Raw genomic sequence first — 15,096 nt, forward strand, 5'->3', positions numbered from 1 at the left:
ATATTAGGTCTAATAATGTACATCCACTGTCACTATATTAATCCCACGGATCAACACAGTCATGCCTGAATGAAATATTGTTTTATAAAACCTCCTACAGCTGTGAGTTTGAGGAAGAAAGAGAAAGTCCTCAAACACAATGGCAGGAAGTGTCATGTGGTTATATCTTTAAACACAATGTGGCTTTAGTTTGGAACCTTTTCCCAGAAATTGAAACCGCTAAACATATAGCTCCTATGGCTAAATATATAGCTCCAATAGCTAAACATATAGCTATTCTAGCTAAACAAATAACTCCAATAGCTAAACATATAGCTCCTATAGCTAAATATATCGCTCCAATGGCTAAACATATATCTCCAATAGCTAAACATATAGCTCCTATAGCTAAACATATAGCTCCAATAGCTAAACATAAAGCTCCTCTCGCTAAACATATAGCTCCTAATGCTAAACATATAGCTCCTATAGCTAAACATATAGCTCCAAGAGCTAAATATATAGCTCCTATAGCTAAACATATAGCTACTATAGCTAAACATATAGCTCCAATAGCTAAAGAAATAGCTCCTATAGCTAAACATATAGCTCCTTTAGCTAAACATTTCGCTCAAACTCTATATATTTGTGTAACAACGTGCAGACCAGTAGATATCCAACTAAAGACGACGGCGACAGTAACTTCTTCCTGTCTCCAAAGACAGGAAGTGGTGCGGATCACCCTGTTCTGAACATTTTTCTTTTTCTTTATTTTTTGTTCAGGGGATGCTGAGCAAATACAACCACCACGTCCACACCGATGAAACAGTATGGCCGACACGCGAGTACAGCGCGTTGTCCTCATCTCCCACAATGTCAGAGCAAATGAAAACAACATGCAGAGCAGCGAGCGTCTGGGCTGCAGGAATGCCGTACGCTGTGGTGTTTGTCCAAGAGGAGAGAGGATGTTGACTCACCGGGGTTTTTTGTGTGTTTTTTTTCTCGAGAGCAAGCTCCAGGAAAACTGAGAGGATGGAGCCCAGAGATACTGTACCCTGTTCCCAGAAAACATGATTACATTTAGCTGAAATTCTCTGTTCTTAGGAAGATAACACTGTGCTTTTTTTTTTTTAATGATGGCGCACAAAACACAGCCTCTTACGTCATTAAAGTCATCTGAAATTGACATATGGTGTGGTCTGAGCTCACTTTGACTATCTTCTCCATGCATAGTAGCGAGTGGGCTCACGGCATACAGACTTGTATCTGACGCAATTGAAAATATTCTTACTTGTTGCCCACACTCACTCCACCTCAAAGGGCCTTCACTCTCATTTCAAGAAGGTTGAAGTGACTCATCACACACACACACACACACACTTCATATTGAAATAAAAGAAACGTTGAGGGGGTGCGGTGACACACGCGAATGACGACTATGAAAGCGGAGAGCCCGCGAGTTCAGATTTCACATGTCTGAAACTACCCAGGCTGATAAACCTATCTTCTAGACGCACAGGGGGAAAGGAGGAACTTTGTGCGTCTGTCTCGCTGATGTGTGGTTTGTCGGCTACTGCTTCTTCTTTTTTTTGTTTCTCTATTTGGTTTTAGATCACATGATTAGGACGTCATGTTCCTGCACTTGGTTTGTCCAATCATTTCAGATGGTAGAGGTCTTCATCACCGATAGACGTGTCATATCCAGAAGACTCACTGCTTCATCGTTGGGTCTTTTCGCTTCAGCGTGAGAGCAGTTTCGGGGCTAAATTCAACACCACGGTGACTGAAATGTGCACGCTGATGAGACCAAACATAAGCACATTCAGGCAAAGCTATTATCCACTTACATCTGAATGGCAGCTGTGGCTGCAGCAGCTGACATTTCCTCTTGCACCGTTTCTCCAATCCCTGCCTCATACTGACAAGCAAGGCATTGTATTGTTTGGGGATTTCACTTGTTGCATCAGTGCAATCAACCCCTGTGCACACACATACACACTCTCTTTCTTCATAAAGTCCCCTTGCTTACTTTTAAACAAATGCTTCCTGACCTTGAACAGGTCCAGGAAACTTTGAGACAATAACACCGCTATTTAATCCGTGGACTGTATCTGGAAAAAAACAAGAGGAAACTCATTGAAGATGTCAGCCAGCGAGTGTGAGTCACCGATGGCTGCAGTCCCGGAGGCCTGGAGAGGAGTCAGAACGAGAGCGGCGGCGGCGGCGGCGGCACGTCGGTGTGGCCGTGAAGGCCTGCGAGGAGATAGGGCGTCCCTGGAGGCGTCCGCAGCGCTGCTTGACCGGCTTTCTGGCTCCACCGAGTGATTGGAGGGCCTCGCGTAAAAGCTTCCTGAGTGTTTTCCGATATAACCGAAGGAAAAACATTCCAATAATCCTCGTCCACGCCTCAGAGACCGCAGTGACGACCACAACCGAGTCCACCGGAAACCAGACGACAGAGGTTCCTACTGGAGGGTGAAGTGACGCTGAGGTGCTTCCTGTACTTCCTGTACTTCCTAAACGTGTATCTCTAAACGTTTTATGACTGCTGACAGTAACTATAACTTCATCCAAGTGTACTGAAGTACAACTTTGAGATATTCAAAGTCAAAGTCAGCTTCATTGTCAATTTTGACGACTGAAAGTACAACATGAAGTGAATAAGTGAATAATAATAATAAAGCGCAAAAGGTTTTAAAAATAATAAGAAAAGAGAAGAAATATTTGCATTGTATATACATTTCTAGCTACATATGTTTTACTTTTTACCACCACATTTATTTCAAAGCAAAACTTCCTTTCAGATTTGACATGTAACTATTATTATTTATGATATAGACCGCTATAAGAAAGTGATTCCCCACATGTTTGACCCCATGACCTCTTGACATGAAGTGTTTCTACATGGATGTCTATGACTGAAGAATATTCACATAACTAAACATATAATTATACTGCACGTAATAAACTACACTTAACCTTTTGGAAACTGTGTGCGAACATCCTCCTGCACCAATTTTAAGTCCCAGCATGCCCCACTCAGACAATCTTTTGGCTTAAAATACTTAATATTTCCATTTTAGAACAGAACAACACACTTGTTTTGACTGAAACTCCTTCCTAACAGGCCAAGTCTTTGTTTTATTCTGATTTTTATTGCATATTCTGATTCTTTAGGTCCTAATCTTTCCAAAAAGGTGTCTTATTGACGCTCCAGGAGGCTTTTTTGGGGAATCTGGCTCATATCACGCTGGATGTTCATAGTTACGATCAGAACATCTTTTTAAAAGTGAATTTTTTGCAGATATACATTTTTTCCTAAGACTTTGCTGAACAAATACATACAATAAACACAAGTATTGAATTAATTTGGGGTTCCTACGATGACTCAAACACAGTGAAAAGGAGGTCTGGAGCCCAAATTGGTTCGACAGTTTTCAACGGGTTAAAGTAAAATATTACAGATTCCTATTACTCATTATATTACATTATACTACATTACTACAATACTACAATACTCCATTAAAGGAATGCTGTGTAACATTTAGAGCAAAACATTGGCAGAAGTGGAATATAATATTCATATCTCTTTACATATATATTTCATTAGTGTATGATGTACAGGAACTATAAGAATTGCTGTTTTTTTATTCTTTTCTGATGGTGCAAATATTTCTCAAACAGGTCAAATATCTGAAATAAATGTGTCTAGTTTTGTCCTAGAAGTGTAAAAAAAAGTCAAATCACTCCATTGGGACACACATGAGGGGGTCCACGGCTAAAAAAACTGTTTCAAACCAGAACCTCAGTCTTAGTTTCCAGGTGAAAGAGGCGAGTTCTTCTTCCACCACTTGTTCTTAACTGACTGACCGCTTGGCCCCTGAGAAGGAACCCAGAGCTGGACTGTCCAGCTGGTGTGTGTGTGTGTGTGTGTGTGTGTGTGTGTGTGTGTGTGTGTGTGTGTGTGTGTGTGTGTGTGTGTGTGTGGGCAGTCGATGAGAGAGGAATGTGAGAGTGGGAAGGCTCCAGAGGGGGGCATTCTTGTGACCTGCAAACGGGTGACAGAAAAGATTTTTGTTCACCCGGCTGACATCGACAAGCGTGAAGACAAGCCTCGTTATTCAAACGGCGCCGTGATGACACGTCTGTGACGACGCCGCGGCCGGGCCCTGCGTCATCTCTGCTTAATCTAATCTGGATGGGAAGTTATTGTTCAGCACTGACAGCTATCGTGGAGAGTTTGTCATGAATTTGGGGATTTAATTCAGTATGTAGACGGCCCATTGGTTATAGCTTGTCACGTTAGTATTTAGAGTTTATTTATATGTGTGTGTATATATATATATACATATATATATATATATATATATATATATATATATATATATATATATATATATATATATATATTATATGTATAAATATAAATAATATATATATTTAATATATATATATATAATATATATATGTAATATATATATAATATATATATATATATATATATACACGATTTACACATTAACCAACATAAACTAGTATTAATTAATATATTGTTAAACTTGTTGATGTGTTACATCTGCTGATGTAAATCCATCTCGTTTGTCAGTCCAGTGAATATGAAATGAAGCTTTTCCGTCATGATGGCGCCCTCTAGTGGTACAAACTGAGTTTTATGCCCTCAGAGTTCAGACTATTGTGTAATAAATAATATTTATTGGCATAGGAGTAATAGTACAGTCTCATTTTCAGATATTTCATTTTTATTTTACTGCATCATTCAAGATGATTTAAATAAAATGCCAATTGCTCAAATTCTTTTGTCTTCTGCAGTAATCACTTCCTGAACAATACTAGGCCTTTGTTTTTATTGGAGGATTTTTGCAGGAGAAACGTCTTCATGATTTTTATTTATTTTAAAAGGTAAATCCTCTTGTGTCGTGTCATCAGTGTGTAATTGTAATTGTTGTAACGCTTCTTCTCTCAGCTGAAATGTTTTGCTGCTGCTTCAACTTAAAGCAATCAGCAGCCTGCACTGGCCTGCTGGCAGTGCATTATGGGACATGCAGTCTTTTTTTTCTCATCACCTCTTTGTCAGACACAAGCATGGAATAAGGTGACTGACTGTGTCACCCCAGGACTATTTTTTAAATTGTTTTACCTGTCACTCCTGTCTTCCCTGCACATCCCTTCACATTTCATATTTAAATACACGTCTCTTTAAACAGTACACGCCAACAAACACTTTACATTACTGTGTTATGTTTGTCTGATACTTCATTTAATATCTATTGCACTGTTGTTGTCGGTAATTGTTCATTGTTCTTTGTCTCGTCTCATGTTGTGCATCTTCCGCCAAAAATAATTCCTCTTTTGTGTAAACATTCCTGGTAAATAAACGGTTTCTGATTCTAATTTTCATTCTGAACAAATCACATTTGGTACCTTTGATCACATTGGAGGTCAAACTAAACATTTGTCTTTTATTTAAATTGCTTTGGCAACATATATTATGGCCACACAATATTAAACAATTAAATATGCCATGGACTAATCTACTTATTTATTCATTCTGCATATTTCCCAACAGATATTTTGACTGTTGATAAAAATCATCTGCTTCATATCAAATTATTTTGGCGTGCAACATTTTATTATTATTATTATTATTTTTACACTGCTTTAAAGTTAGATTTTACTGTGATGGCCGCCACCAGATGGAGCATGAGGAGCATGTGAAACTTCCCCCCTCGGTGCAAACGTCAGCAGAAGTTGAGAACTTTGAAGTGACAACAGACTTAAGACGTCCTTTACATGTGCTGAAGTCTTAAATTGTCTCGCCGTGCACGGTCATATAACTCATTACAGCTGATTAAAACAAAGTAATGGATATTATACATAACAAAGAGTTAAACAAATGACTGTGAATGCGATGAAGAGGAGAAGTGGAAGACGACTGTATGTAGAATATGGTTAACATGTGATGCCTGATCCTCTTCTCATCTGAGACTGGAAAGTGGAACCTGATAAGGACAGTCGTGACTTCAGCCTCATGGTGGAGTATAAGAGCGACAAAAAAAATGCCTGGTATGTTTGGTTAAAAAAAAGAGGAAGAGTCACAAGGCGGCCTCGTCATATTTTCGTCATTTGGTACAGCAGCTTCTTCAAATATGTGGATTTTATGGTCTGTAATTTTTTACAACATATTCCTTATTGTGGCGTAGAAGGAACATGGATTATGTCCAACAACTCTTTTGCTTACATTACGTGTCAAACTAATAATTTTCTCACGATGTAGTGTCTGTCTTGTAGCGTCTAGACCAGGGGCGTCAAACTCATTTTAGTTTAGGGGCCAGACGTTAAGGGGCCCACCAGAATCTCATCAACACCACGATTGAATATGGCCAGTTGAGCAATTTATTTCTAGTAATATCAGCGCTGCCATCAATTGTCACTGAGGCTCAGTGGTTAGCATGCCTGACTTGTCTTTTTTTTTAATGACATTTTTTATAACATTTTTTCATTACATTTTTTTAATGTAAACAAAGCAACAACACAAAATTAAACAAAAAAAAAGAAATCTGTCATTTTAACTTTTTTAAATATATTTTTATTACATTTTTTTTTACATGTTTTAATGTATACAAAGCAACAACAAAAAACTTAAATAAAAAAAATGTTAAAAAAAAATCTGTCATTTCAACATTTTTTTAATATTTTTTTTATTATATTGCTTTACATGTTTTAATGTAAACAAAGCAAAAAAACAAAAAAATAAACAAAAAAGTAAATTTAAAAAAAATGTCATTTTAACATTTTTTTTTAATAATTTTTTTTTACATTTTTAAAAAATGTAAACAAAACAACAAACAAAAAAAATCTGTCATTTAAAAAAGAAATTATATATATATATATTAATAAAATATATGAACAAAACAAAAAAATTAAACTAAACCAAAAAAAAATGTAAACAAAAAAAAGTCAACAGTTATCCTGCAGGCGGGACTGGACCCCCTGACCGAATTCGGCCCGCGGGCCGTATGTTTGACACCCCTGCAGAAAATGAATGAAAAACAGTCCTTTGAACGCCACCGTTGTAAAACATGTCAGTTTGAGTTACTTTAGGTGTTTAAATGTAGTCGTCAAAATGTTCAACTTTAAGGTATTTTGGAGGCTGCAGTTTGTCATAGTGCTGCGTCGTCTCAATGCCAATGTCATGTCAATGTCATGTCACTAAAACTAAACTTTGTCAGCGTTTACCAAAGTTTCTGCGTTGCGTTGCATCATGCAGGTGTTTTTATACTTCAGGACACTCGATGCATAAGAACAAGTGATTATTAGATGAAGTGCACGTGTAAATAAAACACATAGGGGAATATAAATTCACACACGTACACAAACATGGCTTCATATCATGTTGCACGGCTCCAAATGATCCCCACCCTGCACACCCAATAAACCATCTATATGTGACAGCTTAGCATGAAGACACCAGCGTGCACAAAGGCATGCATAAACCCGGTCACCTTGCGCTGGAGTTTCCTAAATTCCACTCGCTGGAGAAGCTGATATTTTGGGTGCAGAATATGAGCTGAGTCAGACACCAAGTAAGTCCAAAAACAGACGTAGATGCAGAGGATCAGGTGTTGCTTCACTGATGTCACGTGCACAGTGTGTTTTAAGTCAGTGACAAAACCTCGTACGTCTGAGAAGAACTCAACTTGTTTAAATACAGTTTTTAAGAAATTACATTTTAATCGCATGGTTTTGCATTGACTGCATTGATCAGACTGGTGCACTGATATATTGCCTTATATGAGATATATCTGCATATCCAATGGGAAGATTATTAGTGAATGTCATGACACTCATAAGTATACAATTAGGTATGAAAATAGCAAAAGATTCCATTAAGGAACTAACCATAATCTCTGTTAATTTACTCATCTTTGCACAAGCGGTGCAAAGGATCACATTACCTCATTTACATCTGTATGTAAACCAGGAATCGAATAGACAAAATGACTTGAGCAACTGTAAATACTTTCCGGTCTTGACAGTTAGAGCGGTGGAGTCGGCCTGTGTCCGACATCCTTCTGATCTCCCTCGTGGTTCCCTCACAGTTTCCCTGGTCGCTTCTTGCAGAATTAAAATACAACGTCAAGCCGGTGAAACATCACCAGGAAGAAGCAGAGACAAATTTTTTAAGGGTTTGACAACGTTGACCCGAAGAACTAGAGGATTTCTCCACAATGACAAACATCTTCTCAACTCAAAAATAGCACTCTGGAGGAGCGACAGGTGGTGGGTTGAGCTCTGGCTTTGCTCATGTGATAATACATAACGAGTACAGTGTGTGTGTGCGTGTGTGTGTGTGTGTGTGGGAGAACAGTTGCACACACAGGCCACATTGAAACTCTCACGTCAGACTTTACTCAAACACAGACAGATGCACAAACCACAACAGTCTGTAGTGACAACTCTAACAAGTAACTGCTCGAATCCTCGCTAAAAAAGGATGCTACTGTCAAAAAAATCTGCTCTGTGTCTTGTAACCCAGATTAAATAATCAGTACAATCAGTTTATGTGCAGCAGGGAGGCTCAGCCAGCGCTGGCGTGACATCACAGATGCCTCGTCATTGCGACGGTGATTAGTTTCCTCTGCCGTCTACTACCGAGGGCTCGCGAGCCAAAAAATGTGTACCATCAAAGAATTTTGTGACGAAGCAGATGGCGGCCAGATCTTCTTGCCACTACGACTGTGAGCAGACAGAAGGACGGAGAAGGATCACAATGTGACACCAAACCGAGGCCCTTTGTTCAAATATCCTGCTTTTTTTTTTTTTTTTTTGCAATTTCATTTGCGCCGCTTTCCTCTGTGAAAAGCTTTTCCACCCTCAGACACAATTTTAGGAATAGCATAATACAATCTGAAGAACATGGCTTTAATACATACCTTGATAAAATAATCTGCTCCTTGTAAACACTTGTTCTTCCCACTTCCTGTGCATGATGTACATTTTTCCTATTTATAAGAATACCTACTGTGTGATCATTTGAATAAACAAGAATAAATATAGAAATATGCAAAGCAGAAAACACCCAACTTTTCACACCTCTTTGAGAGAGGCCTTCACAGCAGGACCCTATTGTGCTTTTTGCACATTTCCAAATAAATGTTCAATTTAATTAGCACATGCCAGCTCACACATGACAAACCTCCTGAACCCTGAAGCAGTGAACTACTGTTTCACATCAATTGGCAAGGCAGGTTTATTTGTATAGTACATTTCAACAACGGGGCGATTCAAAGTGCTTCACATAAAACCATTAAAAGCAGATTTAAAAACAGTCAAGGAAAAAATCAAATGAATAAAAGTTGCAGTGCAGTTTAAGAAATAAAATGCAGTAGTGAGACACAGTGGTACACCCCTGATAAACAGTTTCTATTTATACATATATATAAGCATCTGATGCTGTGACTTCCTGTTCATATATCATAAAAAAAAACATGTTTCAGATCATCAGCAATACTAAACTGTACTGTATTATACAACAAGGGAACACTGATGCCAGCTGGCGGTGTGTCAACTTCCTCCTGCACAAAATATGAAGTTATATTCCGTTTTATTGAGTTGTTTAGCTGTGTGTGTCTTTCTCTGCGCGCTGTTCTTGCGTGTGCGTGTGTGTGTGTGTGTGTGTGTGTGTGTGTGTGTGTGTGTGTGTGTGTGTGTGTGTGTGTGTGTGTGTGTGTGTGTGTGTGTGCGTCTCGGCAGGACAATGCTGCGGTTCTTCGGCACACGCGCGTCAACGGAATCCCGAAGTGCGTCACGCGGCGTCTATTCTCTCGAGCGCGCGCTGTGATTGGTCGGCGGGCTGGAAATCTCCCCGCCCACCGCGCAGCCTTGTGTGGAAACCTCTGCGGCGTCACGGGCAGAACTGCGCAGAGTATAAATGCGCTGCGGGGACTCGCTCCTCAGCTGGGAAACACTGACGATGACCGACGGCTGTTTGCGGAGTACAGACAGCTCAAAACACTTGTAGACGGTCCAGACAGGTATGAAATATGTCTGTTTTTCTCTTTCTTTTTTAAATAATACGTTGTACGTGAATTCGGACTCTCATTTCTGTTAGATAGTACAAGTGACATGAGCTTTACAATGAGTATAAAGAGAAAGTTGCCACCTCGTTTTAGCAGAAAGCTAAGTGGAGTATGTACAGCTCGTGCATGACTTTATTCATACAAATATATCGGATTAGCTTTTGTTAATATTTAACTTATTCCCGCACAAAACCGTACAAGTCTTTATTTTAAAACTTATATTGTGAATATTTGTATAGTACAATGTTGTATTGTGAATATTTATTAACTTTTGCTACTTTTTTATTTTCTCACACTGTTTATTGTTATGGACCAACACTTCTTGGCAATAGACCTGAATCATAATAAGATTGGAGTCAACTTTATTGTCACTGCACACACATCTAAACAGCCTCTAAAAGCAGTGAAGTGCAGAGTGATATTTGGAATTAACGAGGTAAAGATTAACTAAGTTATAAACAGTAATGAAAGTGTTTTAATATACAGTATGAACAGTGTGGAATTAATATACAAATTATATTGTCCCTAAAGTGATAGAAATTTGGATATTAAACTGTTTTCCATCCATGTGTCTAACATGTGTCTCATGGGTTGGTAGTGAGCCCCATTCAGAAAGTTAACGCCCACTTTACCTTGTAGTCATGTGACCGTGACTATATTTACTACACGATGCAAAGATTTACGATGGTTGCTTTTTTAGAGCAGAACACCCTCTAGGTTTTCTGTTCGTGCAACTATATGGGATTATAGTAACGTATGTAATGTATCTTAGAGTAAAATTTTATTACAATTATCAACTAAAATGGATGAAGTCTCTGTATGCATGCATGCATGTCCGTCCTTTGATAGTCTTGACAACTGTTCATCCGATTGACTTCACACTTCATGGGTTTATTGCCCAAAGAGGTGCATACTTTAGTGTAAGCCGTTGAGATCTAGGATGCATACTTATTAGTAGTGGAATATGAACACAATATATAATATATTGAGTGTTACATGCATAAGTCATGCACATAATCTATATAGCATTGCAAGTGGATGCAAGTCAAAGCAATCAGCCTGTTGCGACTGGGTGTATTAAACGCTAACGCACAAAGAGGAAGAGGCCCAGCTGCTCATTTCTGCCCCATAGGGGACACCTTACTGGGATACTGGGCCATGGATTGAGTTAAAGATAAAGTAAAACATCTGAAATCAGTTTGGTTCTAACAGTTTTGATTACTTCTTTTTTCTTTCAGTCTCGCAGCCATGACGTGCATCCACCCGCAGCACGGATCTCAGCTCTACGAGAACGGCCACGGCAGCTCTGAGCTCCAGAGCACGGACTTCATCTCCAGGCTGACGGTGAACGCCGGCGGCCCGCGGGACCGCCTGTCCGCTCCCTCCCTGCCCAGCATCAGCTCCCTGGTGGACTCTCACGGCGGGGGCGACTTCGACGCATACTCATGCCAGTTCACCGCCACCCCGGCCCCCGTCGCCGCCACCGCCACCCCGTCGTCCGGCCAGGAGACCCCCTTCAAGCTGGACGACCTCCAGGTTTACGGCTGCTACCCCGGAGCGCTCACGCTGAGCTACCCGGATGAGGCGGCGTCCCCTTGCGGGTCCGATTACTTTGGCAGCCCGACGTCCACGTCGTCTCCTTCGACCCCCCGGTTCCAGAGCCAGCACGCGTCCAACTGGGACTCGGCCTTCGGGCCGTACTCACCCAGTCCTGGGTTCTGGGCGGTGGAGGACACCACCTCGGTGCCGCAGGAGCCCACTTTCTTCCCGTTTGGTTCTGTGGAGGACATGTCTCATTTGGGCCAACCGCACCTCCATGAGCAGGATCCCTTCGCTTTGCCCCACGCTCAACCGTCGGCGCTGAACTTCCCCGCCTTGGCGATGGAGCAAGCGCACGTCCTCGACGGCACCGACGGGAGCTCATCGCCCAAATTGCAAAGTTCCAGCGGGAACGAGGGCTGCTGCGCCGTGTGCGGGGACAACGCCTCCTGTCAGCACTACGGGGTTCGCACCTGCGAGGGGTGCAAAGGCTTTTTCAAGGTAATAAGATCGGACTTGTCGATGCACGCGGTCAAAGACGATTGCATGTCATCCGTCAGTCTTTGAGGAGTAATTCGTCTTCTTCATTTCACAGCGTACAGTACAAAAAAATTCCAAGTATGTCTGCCTCGCCAACAAAGATTGTCCCGTAGACAAGAGGAGGAGGAATCGATGTCAGTTCTGCCGTTTCCAAAAGTGCCTCGTTGTGGGCATGGTGAGGGAAGGTGAGTCTACGAGAAGCCCAAATGCACGTCCCGGAGTCAGAATGGTGGAAGATGAATGTGTTAACGAACTGTCGTTTGTTTGTACGCCGTATATAAACGTGAACTTACTGTCACAGTGTGTTTATTGTTTGTCACCTCGCCACATTCCTTGTTTCTTGGCAATAAACAGTTCTGAAAATAACACTTGACGTCTCCGATTTTGCAGTCGTGAGAACGGACAGCCTGAAAGGACGAAGGGGTCGTCTGCCCTCGAAGCCCAAAGTGGTCCAGGATGTGACGACCGCGGTGTCTCCAGTGAGCATGATCGCGTCACTTGTGAGGGCCCACATCGACTCCAACCCTGGCATTGGGAAACTAGATTATTCCAAGGTAAAGACAAAAGAAAAAAAACAATAAATAACAAACAAAACTCTTTTTTTTATGCTTTTGGAAATATTTTATTCCCCACTTTGGGCACCTTGTCTGAACTTCTCTGCTGTCTCTGCAACTTTCAGTTCGGTGAGACCGAAGTCAGTCCCAACCAGAAAGTCGAAGTCGGCGACGTCAAACAGTTTTACGACTTGCTCACGTCCTCCATGGAGACCATCAGGAAGTGGGCGAGCGGCATCCCGGGTTTCTCTGAGTTCTGCTCAGACGACCAGGAGCTGCTGCTGGAGTCCGCATTTGTCGAACTCTTCATCTTGCGTCTCGCTTATCGGTGAGTGGACGTCATCATGTTTAACACACAGCTTACGTGTCCTTTTCCCGATGCCGTGGATGAAATCAATAAACTGTGTTGCTTTTTCTTTTTTTTAAAAGTTCCAATCCTGAAATGAACACGCTCATCTTCTGCAATGGGGCCGTGCTTCACAGGACGCAGTGCGTCCAAGGCTTCGGCGACTGGATCGACTCCATCTTGGAGTTTTCTAGAAGTCTCCATCGCATGAAGCTCGACATTTCTTCCTGCTCCTGTCTCACGGCGCTCGTCGTTATCGCTGGTAAGACATCCACCTTCAGAAGTGGAGATATTAGGCTTTAACGCACTCCTTTTTTCAAGAACAAGAACAGTTTGCACAAGGTTTCATTGGTGGACAATACAAGGCCGGTTGCGCAACACAGGATTGACGCGACAGGTGTGACAGTGTGTAACACGACCTCATGTACTCTATAGTGCACAGAAGAAGTACTATATCACAGCACACTAAACATAACCACAATGCTAGTGCACATGTAAAGCCAAAGGGATTACTCCAACGCAGCAACACTTCTAACGACCCCGGTGTCCGCTTTAGCGGCGGATTATTCCACTATTAGTAGAAAATGTTTTATATAAAGATTTTCCAAAATGAACCAGCATAATTTAAAGTGTCTCTGACTCAAATGTGTCTGATTTTCTTTCTGCAGACCGTCATGGTCTCAAGGAGCCCAAGCGCGTGGAGGACTTGCAGAACCAGCTCATCACTTGCCTCAAAGATCACATCTCCGGCTGCGGCTCCGACTCCTTGCGGCCGAATTATTTGTCCCGACTTCTCGGGAAGCTGCCCGAGCTCAGGACTCTGTGCACCGAAGGCTACCAGCGAATGTTCTACCTGAAATTAGAGGATCTGGTTCCCCCGCCACAGATTGTGGACAAAATCTTCATGGATACGCTTCCGTTTTGAGAGCGCGATGGGAGAGCTGTGATGTGTGTGTGTATATATAATCTGAGAGAGGACAGTCTGAGGATGCTGATGAAAAACAATCTGAAAGGATTATGCAGCGCTAAAGGAAAAGGCCGACACATGAGTTATAAAGCAAACGAGTGCGGGAGCCATCGCAAATTGCTCTTCTTTAGTTGTTTTTTTTCCAGGAAACTTGTGTACTCTGCAGACAGACCAGCTCATGGACCAAAAAGTGACTGTTTACATACCAGAAGGTGCCCAAAAAGTAAAACAAAATTAACTGCCAATTATATATGCATCATCATTTCAAGGTTTTGATAAATGCAATCATCTTTTGACTGTAAATTGCACATCAAATATCCTACAAAGCATTACTATATCTTCAGTTTAACAATGAAAAGGTATTGCATTTAAGTTCAGATTAAATACTTCAGATACTACACAAAGCGTTAGTCCCTGAGAGCTCCAGTTTGCTGTATATCTCATGCCACCAACGTGATTTGGTGATAATGCAGTAGGTTGAACCTACAGAATCCTTCAGTGGCATCATTCATGTATCATGAATCCACATTGTGCAGCTAATATACTGTGTATGGTCTTATACACTGGACTCGTATGTAGATTATTTTGAATCTGTTTTTAAACCTGCTGGTGTTCTGCAGTTTGGGGGAAATGCCATTTGTTTGGGGTTATTTTTACATACTTAGAAGTTATATTTTACTGCAACAAACCATGAAATAAAATGCACAACCGCATAGTCCAACAGCTTCTGTCGTCTTTACTCTCCGTCCTCACTTGTAAACGACGTAAACGCTGAACAACAACACGTCTTCCATTAAATAAGTATCTTGTTTGTTCTCCCATTGTGTGTATCCATTGTGTGTGTTGGTGTGCCAGCAGCTTGTAAGCCGAACTGAAGTATAAATTCTTTAGTTGGCAACTGTTGCTGAAAAAAATCTACCCTCAGTCACCTCCCTCCTAGTTATGTGCCGGTCTGTATTTAGAATCTGGTTGAATTCCCAGTTCGGTTTCAAGTGACTCAGACTACTTCATCATTGTGTAGCGTGTAGTGTGTTTGTGAGTTTGTGTGTGTGTGTGTGTGTGTGTGTGTGT

The 15,096-nt window shown here is 41.2% G+C and overlaps 1 protein-coding gene across 1 annotated transcript; it reads left to right on the forward strand.

Moving 5' to 3' along the window:
- The first annotated feature begins 9,967 nt into the window (after positions 1 to 9,967).
- On the forward strand, positions 9,968 to 14,735 carry nr4a1 (nuclear receptor subfamily 4, group A, member 1). Its single transcript, XM_068597416.1, has 7 exons — positions 9,968 to 10,034; positions 11,318 to 12,119; positions 12,214 to 12,343; positions 12,549 to 12,712; positions 12,838 to 13,040; positions 13,142 to 13,320; positions 13,727 to 14,735. The coding sequence occupies exons 2-7, from the start codon at positions 11,328 to 11,330 to the stop codon at positions 13,981 to 13,983; spliced, it is 1,725 nt and encodes a 574-aa protein (XP_068453517.1). The 5' UTR covers positions 9,968 to 10,034; positions 11,318 to 11,327; the 3' UTR covers positions 13,984 to 14,735.
- The last annotated feature ends 361 nt before the right edge of the window (positions 14,736 to 15,096 follow it).

This window comes from Clinocottus analis, unplaced genomic scaffold (genome assembly GCF_023055335.1).
Source record: "Clinocottus analis isolate CAN_PGR_092001 unplaced genomic scaffold, fCliAna1.0.p SCAF_4, whole genome shotgun sequence".
NCBI lineage: Eukaryota > Metazoa > Chordata > Actinopteri > Perciformes > Cottidae > Clinocottus > Clinocottus analis.

What these genes read in the sequence shown, in the direction of transcription:
- nr4a1 (XM_068597416.1), top strand. Translation starts at nt 11,328, where the DNA reads ATGACGTGCATCCACCCGCAGCACGGATCTCAGCTCTACGAGAACGGC. An exon ending in GGAAACTAGATTATTCCAAG is followed by an intron (nt 12,713 to 12,837) that starts GTAAAGACAAAA and finishes TGCAACTTTCAG; the next exon opens with TTCGGTGAGACCGAAGTCAG. An exon ending in ATCTTGCGTCTCGCTTATCG is followed by an intron (nt 13,041 to 13,141) that starts GTGAGTGGACGT and finishes TTTTTTTAAAAG; the next exon opens with TTCCAATCCTGAAATGAACA.